The sequence below is a fragment of the Synchiropus splendidus genome, chromosome 5, assembly GCF_027744825.2.
Source record: "Synchiropus splendidus isolate RoL2022-P1 chromosome 5, RoL_Sspl_1.0, whole genome shotgun sequence".
Classification (NCBI taxonomy): Eukaryota; Metazoa; Chordata; class Actinopteri; order Syngnathiformes; family Callionymidae; genus Synchiropus; species Synchiropus splendidus.
The window spans coordinates 23,111,002-23,128,647 of NC_071338.1; the positions used below are offsets into that span (position 1 = coordinate 23,111,002).

Here is a 17,646-nt window from a genome sequence, read left to right on the forward strand (position 1 = left end):
CGCAAATGTCTGACTGTAGTTTCCTATTGACACCAGTGTGGCTGAGAATCCAGATTCTAGATAATGGACTAGATAATGATGAAAATAATCATAATTATTATTAATAATGACTTTGCCCTCCACTGACTTGAGGTGAAGGACGAACTTGAGGTTGAACCAATAACGAAAGTCACACTAGATAAAAATGTTGTAAAAATGAATGTAAAAATAGGAGCAACATTCTGAATATAGTTACAGTATCATGCAACGAAAATATTTATTTGCTCTTCCTAACCCGCAAACCAGTACGATTTTTGATGAAATAAGAGCAGGTACTGCTCAGTTATTTATTTATTTCTCTCTCTCTCTCTCTTTCTCTCTCTCTCTCTCTCTATATATATATATATGTATATATATATATATATATATATGTATATCACATCTAGATGGCTGCCAAGCCGTATATATATATATATATATATATATATATATATATATATATATATATATATATATATATATATATATACATAAAGACAGAGAGATAGATAGATAGATAAATAACTGAAGAGCAGTTATTTTATATATATATATATATATATAGCAGGTGACAGTGAGGAACAACTGAACCTTCAAAACATTCGAAACTACAGCTACTATCAAAATCAAATAATTTCTGTCCAGTTCCCATTTTCAATCAGGTCTGAAAGTTCCAAGGAAACTGTGTTTAAAATAATTCTGTTCGCAAACCAACCAACGAATTTTGGTCAACTTTCATTCATTACATTATGAGACATTTGTGTGTCTCAGGCAGATTCGTGCAACGTTTGACATACTTTATTTGTACACATGTTTTGCTCATTATTATTGATGCTACATTACTGGATGCTTTCAGAAACCTTTTACTTCCAGGCCTCACATCGCTGACATTAATTTATCTGGACGCTCACTTAGAAGAAGAAAGCCACCACACATGGCAATTCATTATTCATTTCTATGAATATATGTATATTATATATATATATTGAATAGTCCAATCTCAATTAACAAGTCATCGTCCATCTGTGAGCAAAAAAATAAACTTCAATGAAATGCAGATCAAAGTTCAAATCATTCTTCCCAATAGAGCAATTAATGATGCTTCAAAAGCAAAAAATCAAAATCAAAATCAGATTGTCATATTGAGGAAGTGATTAAAGTGCATTTTCTGGTAGAATCTATCCTTCACAACCATGGTTTTCAAGTGTCTTTGAAACCTCTGAAGGACTCCACTGACCTGAACCTGAAATCTGCTGCATTGTTCCTCCTGTTTGAGGACGTGAGGCAGGATGAAAATTTAATCTAAATTGTCTAATTTGGGCTAAAGGTCGTCCAGAGGTAGGGACATAAATTATTTACCCTTCCATAGCGTGGCGATTATGACCTACTTCTCGGACACTCGGCAGAGCTGCGGTTGGATTCCTGGCAGCTGAAGATGTTTCGACCCAGAGAATGTAAAGCGAAAATACTTGGATTCAAACGGCTGTTAGCATTAACAGCAGCAAATATGTAAGATTTCAATGAGAGTTGAAATCCTTTTGGACATGAAGCAGAAGTTACGCCCGTAGCCTGGGAAACGTCCATGGTGTGTCTTCACACACACAGTGTCTTCTCCAGGTCTTCTGTGCGCTAAGTCTCTCCACAATAACCTCTTGAAGCAACTTCATGTCCATGTATATGAAGCTGTGCACAGAGATGGGGGTAATAGCATAAACTTAAATTTAAATGTGTATCTTTTAAAAATTGTGTCATTTTTTGCTGGTAATATTTTCACACTGGCGTTAGAGTTTCAGAGCACTTTATTGCAGAAAATGTCCAATGGTCACCAATTTATGAAGTGCTTTTGAACACAAAATTATACATTGTGGATCATAAAATATTCTATAAACAATTCATTTCAACAGGCCCATTAAAAAAAAAATAGTGTTTTATCTACCGAACTCAACTGCCATTTGCCAAACCACAATGCGATGATGGGCCATTGAATTCAAATGACTGCTCACATTGTTTTTTCAAGATCCTACCTTTAATTTAAGTTTACAAGGAGTCGGAACCAACACCTTTACATTGGTGTTTCTTGAAAATATACATGAATCTCAAGTTTCAGATAAGAAAGGTAGAAAGTTTAAAGAACCACCAACTGGAGTGCAAAATATTCCGACCTGAGAGCTACTTGTGTTAGACAGTCAGTAAAAAAAATGTGAATATAAATGGAGGTGAATGGTCCTGACATTTGAAAAAACATCATAAAACACGGAGGCAAAGCTTTAATATGGCTAGAATTCACTGCTTTATTTCTTTTGTTCTCTTGATGCAGAATAGATTTGACAACTTTCATAAAGCCAAATAATATCTCTGACCTGCATTAGTGTTGCAATTTGGGTCTGCGGAGAAAGTTCTGAATAATATATACATTTTTTTCAGTCATAATAGAATTGGTTTGAAGTACCTTGTCTGATGAAACAGATGAGATACATCTGCATCTTTTGCCTTCATCTTTCCCAAAAAGTTATTTGATGTGAGTCCCGAGTGTGTCAGTCTTACCCCGAACATTTGCCGCAGGTCAGGGTCTCGGAATCGGAACGGGATGTTGGAGACGTGTAACCTTTTGGGCTGCTGCTTCTCTGAGGAGTCGTTCGGCTGCAGGTGCAGATGCTGGGATCCCTCCGTCTGTGCAACTTCCTCCTGCTGACGGAGACAGACACAGGAACGCACCTGTCAGTCACCAGAAGTGTCAAACAGCATAAACAACAAGTACAGTTTTTGTCTCGCCCCTTTTTGAGACCAGGACAAGCCAATTAGCTGGACAAAAGGATGTTGGATTTGCAGTGAAAAGTGTCTTCATTACAGTTATATCTTTTTTTTTCATGGCCTCATCACTATAGAAAGAGCGTGTTGCCTTTTTATGCATTCAAACGTTCCGAACAAGCTCAAGGATTTTGCTGAAGACAGATGTATTGGCTACTTTCTCTGGCAAGCGTCCATCTCAGCCCTATTCAGAAATCCGGGTGAGGGGTCAATCCCAAGAATGTGAGCCTACAGTGGGATGCAGAAAGCTCCTGTGCCAATTTGTGAGGCGTAACAAGATCCCCAGTCATTTCAGGTGATCTCCATTCTGAATTCAACTTAAAACACCTTTGTTTTCCAGCTTTTCTCAAGCCACTATAGTGCAGCTGCGTGGTGAGATGGTGTCCGTTGATGTGATGGGAATGGAATAAATGAAATAAAATAAATAGAGCTCAAATAGAAACATTGAAGCAATTGGATTACTTTTAAAATAAAGCTTCATGGCTTTAGACATATAGCTGTCATGGCACGTAGAAACACAGCAGCAGAGTCTTAAGAAAGAAAATCTGCACTCTTTATACTTGTCTCACATTGAAGTGCGCGTTTCTGTGGCAGCAAACTATGGTATTCTGACATTTAAAGTAGTTACACGGCCACTACATGCTGGAGCCAAGCACATCTACATCAGCATTGTTCATTCAGTGCAGGCAGTGTATGAAGAAATTGTTTATTCTCATCTGAGATATAGTGCAAATGTGGCCCTCTCACCCCTCTCTTGAAAAAAGGCTCAGTGTTCCGAGTGATCCTGTGGAAACAGACCTCCAGAAAACAGCCTGGATTCAATGTTCTGTTTCTACAGAGTCACCACATCCAGCGAGTTGTCCATCTTACAGATGGATTCTGCTAATTTAGAATCTGGCTTCTCATTTTTTCTTGAATAAGAAGAATGTGGAATAGGAGGACGGGAGCAGATGGTGATGGAGGAGAAAGAGGAAGAGAAGGCGAAAAAGAAGAAGATGAACAACAGAAGCGGGAACGTGAAAAAGAAGAACAAGAACATGAATAAATTGAGAAAGAAGAAGAAGAAGAAGATCAAGCCGAACTCGGCAAGAGCCAGGAGAACACAAATTATTTTTTATTCTTTTGTGCGGAGCGTTGGGAGGCCAGCTTCTTGATGACCAGTATCTGGGTCATAAACGTTCACATCCAGACACCCAAAAACAACTCGATGCAATCGTGCACTCAAATTTAGGATGGGAAAAATTTCAACGCTTCTGAGCGTGGCATTTCCTCTGGTGACACATTTGTATAATGAATCGGGGTTTTCCTGCCCAGCAAATCATTATCTGAAGATGCTGCTACAGCGAGAACAAAAACACGATGAAGAGAGCAAAGAGAGCTGGCGAAGAGGACAAATCCCCCCCCTCTGATGTGTTTGTCTGATCTTGTGATGCCTGCGCCCGGCCCAGTTTCAAATACTCCTGCTGAGTTGTTTGCAGTCGGCGGCAGTAAAAAAAAAAAAAGAAACAAACGAGGGAGTGAGAGAGAGTGAAAAGATTTTGGACCGACATGAAAAAGAAGGAAGAGGAGAGAAAGAATGACAGGGGGAGAGATTGAGATGGAGCGATGATGTCAGCTAAACCTGCTCGATCAATGAGGGAGAAGTGCTGAAGGTAGCAGCATTCAGAGAGGGCGGAGAGGCGAACCATGGTAGAGGGAGAGGCGAGGCAGGAGGGATGGAAGGAGGGAGGAGGCGCAGAGATCAGGGCGGGAGGGAGAGTTCAGAGATGCGCCCAAGCTAAGTGCTGATTGAAGAGAGAACAGTAAAAACGGAAAGACGGGCAAGTCAGGATAATGGCATTACATCACAACACACACATGCACTTACCACACAAACACACACACATGCACAAAAGCTGAATAGGCAAAGAACAGCCTTTAACTGAACGAGGGGAAGCAACAATCTTGTGTAGTTTTGTCTCTCGCCTCGTGTGTGTGTGCATACCTTCCTGCTTCAGCTATACTCGGAGGGACAAATTATTGGAAACACACCTACCTGTAGGGACATTGTTGCCGGTCCTCACAGGTTTAAGCCTCAGTTTGAGGATGAATGCTTCATAACAACTAGGTGATTTTAGTCATTTATTTTTAGGGTGAGAGGCAAGAGAAAGTCCCCACAAAGATAGCAGCATGTGTGTCCATTAAATTCCACTTGAAGTGATGGTTAGATGACGTTTCATCACACAGTGGTTGATGAGGTTTCATGAAACAGTGTCCTGATTTTCAGAGACCACCAGGTGGCACTGTCTGCTGTAAAATGTTTGGACTTGAACAACTAATTCAATGACGCCTCACATCTTTCTAAACCAAGAGTGCCATCTACTGGCCTCTGAAAACTGTATCATCAACCCCGCAGTACTGTTTCATGATACCTCATCTACCCAGCACTATTCTTTGGAAAGGCACATATCATGGTGAGTTGTTCCCCCCCAAAATAGCTGAGAAATTCTCTCTGGAGGTATTGAATGGTGAATTTATGTTTCATTTAACTCAGAAGACGGTGCTCAACACAGACTATTTTTCCCTCTGCTGAGCAGCACACTCTTTTACTTTTAAGTTCAGAAGGTTACATCTGGATGAGAACAGATTCATGAGCTCATTGTAACTTTTGGGGCTACTTTTAGTTTGAGTAAAGATGTTTTTATTTTGACATGACTGGTTATGCAGAGCGCAAAGAAGGTTTCATGGTTACAAGGCTGCAGCATCTTCACCTCCCTGGTTGGTGTCTCTGTTTAAATTCATTTGCTGCTGGAGACACCATGAACACAGCAAAACCTTCTCAGTGAAACTACTATGTTAAATACTGTTGATAGAAGCCTGCCATTTGTGACGATCCAGATCCTGGTCCCAGGTCCAAGATTCTCACCGCCGACGATTATTGTCCTCCTCATTACACTCCAAACACATCTGCTTTCCCTTTACACCGTGAGTAGACAACAGCCTTATTCACATTCACGTCCAGGAAGGTTAGCTCATTGATACCATAGCATCCCCGAAGCATTCTCCATCTGCCACGTGCTTCACCATCAGTACATCTATGCTTCGACTTCTCACATCTCCATAGTGGACGTCCACCCCTGTCTTCCACTGAGAGCTTCTTTCGCTCCTTTTCGTCTCCTCTTTCCTTTCATCGCATGCTAACTGAGCTGCGTGAGTCCGAGCGGAGCAGCAGAGGTGGGCGGTAATTAAAAAGAGGTGGAGCTCGGGGTCAGACCCACAAGGTGTGCGGGGATTCCTCACACTGAGGTTCCAGCTGTGAGGTGAGGTTTCAAGGTCCAGATTTAGTGAGTCCTTTTGAATTCGGAAAATGAAAGTAATATCAATTTTGAAGGAAAAAAAAACACCTAGTAATATAGTCAGCATGTGTTCATCTACATTAAAACACATTGATTAATGGTCATGTACATTTTTTGGTTAATTTTATGTTATCGACACAGCCATTAATTATTATCTATTTTTAACTCAAAATATAACTCAAAAACATATTAAAACATATAAAGACATTCCAATACATATTACGGATTGAGTGGAAATGGGCAGAACTGTCTAGCTTTTGGTGACCACTGCCACCTACTGTTTGATTCAGCTCACTGCGTTCAATGACATTTCAAATGCTCATATTTCATAAATGCAGGGCACAAACAGAAAACTATTATAAGCTCAATTCATGATATAACAAATGTAATGGGTTGATAAAAAAAAGTGTAGATGAAAAATGTATTGTGTGTTTTGGACAACAAGTAGTAACTTTAGAATCTTACTTGGAGTAGAATGACAAAGGTCAGGGCTGATTTGTCCATATTTATATAAGAGTTGTAAAAAGGGACTTTCAAATTTCTAATAAATAATATACCGTATATTGGAGCCATGCCTCAGCAATACTAGTTACATACAAACATGTCAGAAGAGAATATTAAATTGTTGCAAAAAATGGGGGCATATTTCCCTCCATGAAAACATTATTAAAACAGCAGTGAGAACAAAACTCACTGAAGATGAATATCAAGTTTACATCCCTTTTTCACTCAGCAAAGAGTTTGAGTCAAACTTTAGCAGCTTTAGGAAGCGCATTTCTCTGGACAAAGAGCTGAAATCCACGGCTACATTCGGTCGCCATGACGCCACCACGCATGGCTTGTGAGCACTCGGGAGGAAGAAGAAATAATTACATAAACATTATCATACACAAACAGCCAGCTTCTTGTCTCCTGTCACCAGGGAAACAGTGAGAGTTGTGGTTAGTGTGTGCGCTCGCATGCCAGGTGTGTGTCGACTGCAAACTTTAAACACAGAAACCACCATTATTGGTCGCAAAAGATCAAATCTTGTTTTTTTTCTGCGTATGTTTGACAGATTAAATGAAGCAATGCGTTATGAAATGGCATAAAACGGCGGCATATTACAGCCTCTTCTCCGGAAAGCAACACGGAAGACAGGCAACGGGGGAGTTTTTGAAGTGCTCTAGAATGTGACTGCAGAAGTTAGTTGTTCTAGCACTAATGAATTCTGCCACTTTTGTAGTTACAAGACGACGTGTCAGCTGGGGTTGAGGTGCTGTTAATACTGTTTTTTAAATTTTATTCCGTCTTATTCAATGTACCCAATAACTCCAGAAAGCAACATCAAGTTTATGCAAATCCTTTTTTTGCATTTAAATAATTTATCATACATTGAACTCCATATCTCAGATGAAATGAAGTGAGTCTCTACCAGTGAGTTAGTGGAACGGCCAGTTTAAGTATCTATAATAATGAGTCAGAATAACGGACAGAGTCAGGATTCTCAGGAGGGGGAGGAACTCAGGGGTGGGCAAAGTTCGGCCCGGGGACCACATGCAGCCCATTGCCTGTATTCATGTGGCCATTATGAGGTTAGTGCAACATTAAATTCACAATTTGAATTGCAAATGTTTGTTTTAAATTAATTAATTTATTATTTATTTTTACTGTTAATCATTTATATTTTTATTGATTTTTGTCCCTCAAAATTATTAAACCTAAAATACCTAGTAATAAAGTTTATTTTTAAAAATCATATTTACATTTTACATGTTTTGTTGTCAAGACTTTCCATTATTGATTTATATTGAGACAAATACAATAATATACAATAATATAATATAATTAAATTACAGATTTTAAACATATAATACCCTTGAGTAATTATATGCATTTTTATGATATTATACAAAAAATATTTTTCTTCAGAAGCTTGATGGCCCCTACTATATAATATTTTTTTGTTATGTTTTTTTTTTTTTCAGATCAATTTTATTCAAATGATAGAAACAAAAAAATATTTAGTTTGCTGTTCACAGTGTACGATACAAAGTCAGTGTGTGGGCATCCCTGCCTTTGTGTGGTATAAGCAGGGTAACAAAAAAAGGATGTAATCTGTACTTTGGTGCTCTATGAATCACAACCAAAACTAATCATAGCAACAAAGACTTCTGACACACACGCTCACATGCATGCAGGCACGCACACACGGCCACTGCCGCAAACAACAACACTTAATTACACACTCAATTAGATCCCAGCTGCGTCTTTACTATCTCCCCAACACATGTGCGTATGTGCGCGTCTGCCCGCGCTTGTGTGAAAGCAAGACTTGCTGAGCTCAGCAGCGTGTCTGTGAACTACCTCCACAGGCTTATAATGGAATCAGATGGGAGCATCAGCAGACAGGTAGATTACACGCTGCTACAGAGCCGACTCTCGGCGGGGATTAGACCCGCACACACACACACTGACACGCGCTCACACACATGACTAGACATCAATAGACGGCCAGATGTGTGTTTTAATGGAAACATTTACGTTGAGAAAGTTCCGGCGGCGGCAATGAAAGGAGAAGACATAAACAATCGTAAAAGGCCAGTAGGTTGCCATGGCAACTAGCTCCGATAACTGGTTTTCTTCGAGTTTTAATACTTCGCCATCTACAATCATGCTCAAATATTTGAGCTGCTTCTACATCTGCTAGTCCCACTGATGCCATTTCAGTGAAGAGCTAGTGAAGCTTCATGAAGCAGTGTTCTGAGGCCACAAGGAAGAACTGTGTGTCAATAACTGGCAGCTTCGTACAACATAAAATGCCACGGCATTTTTAAATCGACCACGCCACCTACTGAGTTCCAAAATGTAATGTTTCGTGAAGCATCATCAGCCCTTTGTTTGCAGTTCGTTGGTACTACTGTCATCTTTGCTCAGTTGGATAATAAATACAGGGACAACACACTGTCATCATAGCTGAAATTCAAGTCGGAAAACATTACTGTGGTATAGTTAAACGGTGTCGTCATTTTCAGAGGCCACTAGATGGCGTTCTTGGTTTGGAAACAATGTATGGTTTCATGTAATGAGTTGCTCAAGTCCAAAGATTTTACAACAGACAGTGCCATCTGGTGGCCTCTGAAAATCAGGATGATGTTTCATGAAACCTCATCAACCCTTCAATAATGTGTCATAAAAATCTACCCATCATTAGTTGCAACTATCACCTGGCAAGTGAGGTTTCATGAAACAGTGTCCTCATTTCTGGGTGTCAATAGGTGGCACTCTTGCTTAAAAAAACATTGTCAGGTTTCATTGAAAAGGCTGAGCAAAACTAAAGATTATAGGGCGCCATCTAGTTGTGAAAATGAGAACACTTTTTCATGAAACCTCACATGCTTGTTACTAGTTGCAACTGTACCGATTCCGACTTTTTGTACGATGAATTTCACTGTCATTGCAAATACAGACACAAGCGCAACACAAAATATTAATACCGCTGCACCTGTTTGATGAAAACCTTTTGCTCCCTTTTTGCACACTGCACCTTTGCCATATACTGCTATGCCAAACATCTGTGTTGCATTGTAGAAATACTTGATTCCATTAGAAGTCGGAGTAATGTTTTGCTTTTCTTTCATCAGAAGCACTTCACAACTTAAGTGAAGTAAAGTCATTGATTATATCCCTATATCAAATTGTAGTACAATAATACAACAGCAATCCACCAGTAATTAAGAAACGTATGACCGACTAAATAACAACCGAGTGCTTCTGTGGGTAAAGGCTTCATCCTGCAGCGCAGGTTTGACCCTCGTTACGGGTTTATTTTTTACGACAATCAGTGCAGTAAATGTGTGGTAGGCTGCAGAGAGAGAGAGAGAGAGACGGCGCCTCCTCCTTTACCCTGCAGTAACTGTGTCTCCTGACAGTAACAGTTACAGCCTGTGACAAACTCTCCACAGCGACTGTAAAACACTCCCAGTAATGCTGAGTGTGGACTCCCCCTCTCCACCGTCACTCCATACACACTCCCCATACCGTCCCAGCATGCTCTGCTCTTATTGGGGCTGACAGTTTGAAGGCTGCTCACCTGGAGACAAGTGGAGGTGCGGTTAACTAAGGAGTGGACCGAGCTGGTGTGTGTGGTGGTGGTGGTGGTGGTGGTGGAGTGGGGTGGGGGGTTATGGAAATATGAATCCTGTTCATTTGTCCTGGACTACCTGCTGTGTCAGTGAGTACACTTGCGCGTTCGCACACCGGCTTGATCTTATAGCGAAGGCCCGAGAGAGATAAGTACGCATCCTTTTAAGTGAAAGCTATCTCTTCTCTTTTTCTGTTTTGCATATCTTCTGGGTCTCATTTGCTTTCCTGCTTCATGCATTTTCTCAGATTTTAGAGCCGTTATTGAGAGACTTGGGTACTTTTAACTTCTTAAGTTTGAGGTTTCATGTTGTGTGAAGTGTGGCGTCAAAGGAACTTCAGAGAGACAGTCCTAGAGTCAACAAGAGAGGTTTCACACACTCCCTGCATGCCTCGCAGCGCACCACCCACCACTACAAAAGCATTTGGGCTGAGCTGAGAGCTGTGAGTGAACTCTCTGTCTCAGCCATCTCAAACTCTCGCTGCCTTCAAAGGCCAGTCGCACACGGGGGATTACTGGTTAAACATACATAAATTAATCTCCTGATTGTAAGTATTCTATTCACATCAAGCGCCACCTCACATCCATTGGCGGATACACACCGGCTCTCTTAACATAAACAAGATATGAGGAATTACCGGACTAGAAATGTAACATATGTTTTTGGGCTCCCTCTGGCAATTTGGTCAGACAGCATTAACTCTGCACCCGCGGCTTTTCAAAGCTACTCTGTATCAATATGAGATGACCTATTTAAGACACAGGCTGGATGCTGGTGTGACTGTGTGGACTTGGGATGGGCTCTCTGGGGATTCAGCAGAGCTGGGCAACTGCTACAACTGCTTTAGCTCACATAAAAATCCCAGAGCGAGAGAAGGTTTGAATATGTGTTGAGGGGAGACGCTGGGAAAGTTTAGAGCCAGTAAGTTTGTAGGTCTCTTCATGTACAGACACTGAGGGTTCCAGACTTGGAGATAGCTAGGGAGGTGTCTGGTGAGGCTACGATTATACAGACAGACAGACAGACAGACAAACAGATAGATAGATAGATAGATAGACAGACAGACAGACAGACAGACAGACAGACAGACAGACAGACAGACAGACAGACAGATAGATAGATAGATAGATAGATAGATAGATAGATAGATAGATAGATAGACAGACAGACAGACAGACAGACAGACAGACAGACAAACAGATAGATAGACAGACAGACAGACAGACAGACAGACAGACAGACAGATAGCTAGATAGATAGATAGATAGATAGATAGATAGATAGATCGACAGACAGACAGACAGACAGACAGAGAGAGAGATAGATAGATAGATAGATAGATAGATAGATAGATCGACAGACAGACAGACAGACAGACAGAGAGAGAGATAGATAGATAGATAGATAGATAGATAGATAGATAGATAGATAGATAGATAGATAGATAGATAGATAGATAGATCGACAGACAGACAGACAGACAGACAGAGAGAGATAGATAGATAGATAGATAGATAGATAGATAGATAGATAGATCGACAGACAGACAGACAGACAGACAGAGAGAGAGAGAGATAGATAGATAGATAGATAGATAGATAGATAGATAGATAGATAGATAGATAGATAGATAGATAGATAGATAGATAGACAGACAGACAGACAGACAGACAGACAGACAGACAGATAGATAGATAGATAGAGTTCCAGAAAAGGAAGTTAAGGGTGTTGGCACATTCTTAATTTAGAGAATAGAATCTATAGAATCTAGAATCTTGTTCAAACACAAAGGTTTTTTGGCTCTTCACATAAGAAAAGTCGAGGCATAAAATCTGAATTTTGATAATCCAATATTCCTGACTCACTGATGTGTTGATAACAAGCTAGTTGTATTCACTTTCTCCATTAGCTTTCACTCACCGTTACTGTGTTGGCTGTGAGGGCGGGGGTATTGCTGTCATTTACCGGTTGTTCGCTCTGCGTGTGCGTAGGCGTGTACAGCGTCAGGGCGTGTTCGGCCACCGTGGTCGCGCCTGTGAAGTCAGTGGGCGGGTGAGTGTGGGGCGTGGCGTACTCAGCGGGGATCCCATTCTGTGGTGGAGGAGGGTACTGCGCCGGTGGGAAGGGCTGGGCCATGGCTTCGGGGGGAGCTGGGGCCTCTTGGTTACCCTGTTGGGACAGAGCAAACACAAACTTAAGTATAGTTGTAGACTCTGTACACTCTAGTGGACATAAAGACTAGAGGTAACTTTTGCAGACAAACGTCATGAAGCTCCTCTACACATCGCCATGACCACAGATCAGAACAAGGAACCTGCACAAAACGTCAGACTTGGACAATATGTGACAATTGCGTTGCCATTGTTTTTGCGAGGTAGTAACTGTAGTTTAGCCGTTAAATGTATTTATTTACTCAAAATATGTTTCCCTTTTCAATCAGATTTTTTCAAATAATGTAAGAATATTTTTTCCATTATTATATTGATAAAAAGAAATGTTACATATATTCCATAAATTACAATTTGATTTGATATCAGGACCATTTCTGGAAGAAGACTTCTCGTAAAAAAAAAAAAACCCACACCATCTGATGATATTATATTGAGCACTATAAAAAAATCTGTTATGCTGGACTGGAAATGATTGACAGTCGATGGGGCTTGAGTTATGTGGAAGCAGATGCAAGTGGAATTAACTGTTGGACAGTTGAGATTAACAACCGGTGTTAAAATCTTTACAGTATCAGAGAAAAAAGTCTCACAAGAAGTCATCAAAATCACCGTCATAATCTTTAAAAATGTTACATGAGGCGATGTGTGTTTACAGTTTGTGTGTGCAGGATTTATCCTTTACGCAGAGAAAAAATATATTGGCGCTATTTGTAGAGCGGAAACTGCGTTTGATCACAGCATCATTCCCATGAAGAAATATAACGCGCACACAAGCTAAACGACAAACATGGAGACCAAAGGAAAGTAGTGCAAACTGCATACGAGATGAGCCAGATCAATTAACTGACAGGCCTTTGATGGCATGCTCGGTTTGAAGTGCGTGTTTCTAATTCAACTTGGCATTTCACTTCTCCACTTTTGCATGTATCTCTCAGTTGTGTGTGTGTGTGTTTTTTTCAGCCCCTTTCATTTTAAGGTGAAAATGGTTCTCTCCCTCTAATCTACATGCCTGTCAGATAATAATTTCCCTCGGCCGATGATGATGAATCCATCTGACATATTAGCGACCCACCTCTCTTACGCACCGCTTCCAAACTTGATGAAAAGTGGCTTAAAAAAATTTAAAAATCAATGGCCAGCAACTTTTTGAGGAGGGACGAGGCTTTGACCTTAGCCGTTTCCAAAGGTTTTTCCGCGATCAATACGCGTATTGGAGTTGGCTATTCTTATGCATGGAGATTGATGGTGTTGAGCATAACAAAGCCGATGGCCCGCTGACTGTTGCCGCGATGCACCCGCGCCAACATCCGCGTCCCGACTCCCCAGGCGGGGAAAACGTTATGCTCAATTAAGGGTTTACTTAGGCTCACCTCACATAGAAAAAAAAAAATAGATCTGCAGCAGGAAATGACTCACATCACCAATAATGAAACCAGACTCTTGCTGTCGATTGAAATGCTCAATAATCGCACACTCCCACAAGAATAAAGATTTTTTTTCTATTCTTATGATTAGCTTTATTCATTCTAATACTAGCGTATTACTAGACTCTGCGTCAAATCATGAACTTGTGGCGAGATCACCTGGAATGAAACCATTCACCTAAGCAAAAATCCATCTATTGATTCAGCTATTTATCATTAGCTCCCCGCATCACCTCGTTGCAACCTTCGCCGTCCACGGCAACTATTAATCCTCCCGGCCATTTGTTCATCCAACCGATGCTTGTGTTTCACATTCCATTCAATTAGGCTACTATTCATCGATTTCAGTTCAACAATCTATTCATCTGACTTCCAGCCGTTGAGAGGTCTGAAGAACTGCCCATGCAAGTAACACCCATTTCCTTCCCCATCTATACATCAATGAATCCATGAAGTATTCATTACTTTCTTTCAAGCCTTGCATCCATCTATATGCAGCGACACAAGCAACACTTGACTTCTGCGTTACAGTCACCGGACAGTCCAACACGTAAACACAACAATGGTTGGGGTATGAGTTACACCACGGGGTGGTGAAACTTATAGTACGAGTGAGGGGTTTCATGACACGGTATTGCAGGATTGATGAGGTTTCATGACACAGTGTCCTGATTTTCTGTCTGCTGTAATATGTTTGGACTTGAACAACTAGTTCAATGAAACCCCACATCATTTCGAAACCAAGAGCGCCGTCCAGTGGCCTCTGAAAAGTAGGACATTTTCATTCCCTGTAATACTGTTTCATGATACCTGATCTACCCATCACTACTACTTATGGCTCCGACTACAGAATGTCATTTGACGTCAATGATGACAAATATTTTGGGCACCAAAATAGCTACTGCATATACCAAAGTGACTTCATGGAGATATAAGTCAGTGAAAATGTTGCTATTGTAAATCCAACATTTCACACATCCACCATTGCTTATATAAATATACTCATCATTTTCAATAAAAATGAAAAAAAAAAACATACTTTTCCTGCAAAACCATCCATCCCGTCCATACAATAACACCAACGATACTTTCTGTCTATCTTGCAAGAGCATCATATTCATTGTAACCATCGATCAATAACATTCAATGTATCGCCACATCACTTTTGCCATTTATTCTCTGTATACAACCTTTAACATGTCGTCTTTAGGTCAACTCATTCAGTCTGTCATGCATCCAACTTTTTATTTATTTATGACTCCAACCTTTATGCAGAAACTCATCCGTCCATGCGTGCAACAATCCATTCCAGCACTTCTCTATCATTCATCATCCACTCTACAATCCGTTCATCTATTCATTCCTTCAGCCATCCATCTGTGGTTTTACCAGCTAGATGTTAATACTACTCTCCATCAACCCATCGGTACATCAGTTACTACAAGGATCCTTCCGTTTATCCAATCAATTATCATCCATTTCATGATCCATAGATGCAGCTTTTATCATCCATCCTTTATGCATCAATGCAGCAATTCCCCATCCATTAAACCATCTCCCCAAACATCTCTCCTTGCGGAGGTATCTCCAGGGAACCACATAGCATTCCTCTCCTCTAAAGCAGTGTCCAGCCAGGACTTTCTTGCAGCACTGAACAGAGGATTTCACTTTTGCTCCTCTTGTGATTACAGTTGTGGATGTGAAGGTTCACACTGGTTCTCACTTTTTTTCCCCTCCTCTGTTGTTCAGCTTCTTTTTCTGTTAATCTCTCCACAGTCGATAGCAGGGGTGGAACTGTGGCCTGGTGTGAGTTCAGCTTCACTAAAACAAGGAGGCTCATCGATAGGCCTCCCTGCTGTGCAGCATCAATGAAGACCTGCACTGATACACCACTGCCAATACACACCCCTGATCAACAAACTAAACATCGGCTAATTCGCAGGCACCACCAGTGAAGGGTTATAAATGGCAGGTTCATGGAGCTGCAGAGGAAATCCGAAATCAGGAGGTGATATACAGTCATACACAGGCACGCACACGGAGGGAGAGTCTTCCGTAGCTGGTGTGTAAGGCGGAAAAAAGGCGAAGAGGGAGAAAGCGTTAGAGACACTGAACTTCCATCATCCATCAAAGTGACTGAGGCGCTGACACACTGAGACATCCCCAGATTCTTGTCGACAAATTGCGCTAGTAAATGATTTCTCCTATCAGCTAAATCATACTATCCATCCCTCTCTCCCTCCATCCCACAATCTATCTCCCTGCATCACCACTTGTCTCTCCTTCTCCGTTCTCCATCTTTCCTTCATTGAGTTTATTTCTCTTTGGCTCAGTGGAGCACCAGGAGCAACGTCTGATAGACTCCGGCTTCACATTAGCGGCACATGCGAGGCTGCCGCTTTCACCGCACACAGACTGGCCATTTGTGGAGAAGCGGAAGGAAACGTAAAATATGCACTTGTTTAATAGTACTCGCTGATTTTATAACACACGTTTGGACCATACATTTCTTTTGAATGAAAGAATTTAGGCTTTAAATGTTAGTAGTAAAGAAAAAATGAAGTCAACATTGGCAAAAATTCAAGAGGAACCAAATCCTTGTTGTCTTGTTATTTGCCATTACTGCAGCGAGCTCCCATTACTTTGCATATGTGACTAAAATTAGTTTTCTTCTATGAAAGATGCTGACAGAAGAAGAGAGCAATTGTCTTGTTTTTGTTGTTGTCTCTGGCTCCTGCTGAAAAACTGGACCTTTCAGAGACCAAAGAAAATGGTCTCAGAAAGGCAGATTTGTTGGCTTAAAAGGTGTTTTTTTATGGCACAAAATCTGGGTGTAAATTCATGTAGACATGTCTTTTTAGTAGGTGGGAATAATGACACTGAAGGTTCTTATTTGTTCAGCTTTATTTTTCTCAAATCAATTTAAAGATCTCCTTGAACAAAACATTTTCACCCTAAAAACTAGATCAGCGAAGGGCGTGCCTTTGCTAATACAGTGCATATCCTCACTCTGTCGCTCAGAGTGCTTGGGAATACATCCTGAGATTCACTCAGCTGAGCTGCCATGCATACAGCTGGAGTGCCCACTGGGAGTGACTCGCGGGTTCACCGTCTTGTTCACGGACACTTTGACACATAGATACATGGAGCTGGGGATCAAACTGCCAGCGCAGAGATTAAGTGGACAACCTGTTTTACCTCCCGAGGCCTAGAGACCCTGAAAGCCTAATTTTAAAATAATTAAGAATAAATGCTCCGTGTGCCTCAGCTGTGAGGGAGAACCCTCCGAACATCTGCAGTGACAGGTCAATTTCACCAAAAGCTCCATCCAGCACCTATAATGTCAAAATAAATAAATGTCATCGAGCGTGAAATGTTGCGGTATCTTCAATATCTAAAATGAGACAAGATAAGGGGTTTGGTCTGAATGCCCTAAATGAAGAGGAGGAGGGGCCCCCCACCAGCAGGGAGCGGAATCTTTGTGGGCTGATTTAAAGATGAGAGGTTCTCGGTGTCTACAGCAGGGAAGATTAGACAGAAATATCAGGTTAATTCATTGCAGGGTAATTAAATAGCTCACGCACATCTTCACACAGCAGGTGTGTGTCTAATATTGATTCCCTTCTCTTCAGCTACTTTCCATAGTTGCCCGGGGCTTCTCTCCACCCCTACTAACCATTAACCAAGCTCTCTGCTGGGCAGAGATGCTTCAGATCTGCCCTCCTTTCTCCCCCAGCCGCCATGACTTCTCCCCCCTCTGGCTACA

General features: G+C 41.1%; 1 protein-coding gene across 10 annotated transcripts in view; it reads right to left on the reverse strand.

Annotated features, from left to right (window-relative positions):
* Positions 1–17,646, reverse strand: part of rbfox3a (RNA binding fox-1 homolog 3a) — a 486,434-nt gene that overhangs the window by 52,720 nt on the left and 416,068 nt on the right. For 8 of the 10 annotated variants that reach the window (XM_053866321.1, XM_053866317.1, XM_053866318.1 and 5 more), the window contains 2 exons: positions 12,206–12,454; positions 2,563–2,706 (listed from right to left, as the gene is read on the reverse strand). In XM_053866321.1, coding sequence (XP_053722296.1) covers positions 2,563–2,706; positions 12,206–12,454 — 393 coding nt within the window. The remainder of the gene's footprint in view (positions 1–2,562; positions 2,707–12,205; positions 12,455–17,646) is intronic. The other 2 variants (XM_053866323.1, XM_053866319.1) reach the window with 2 other exon arrangements.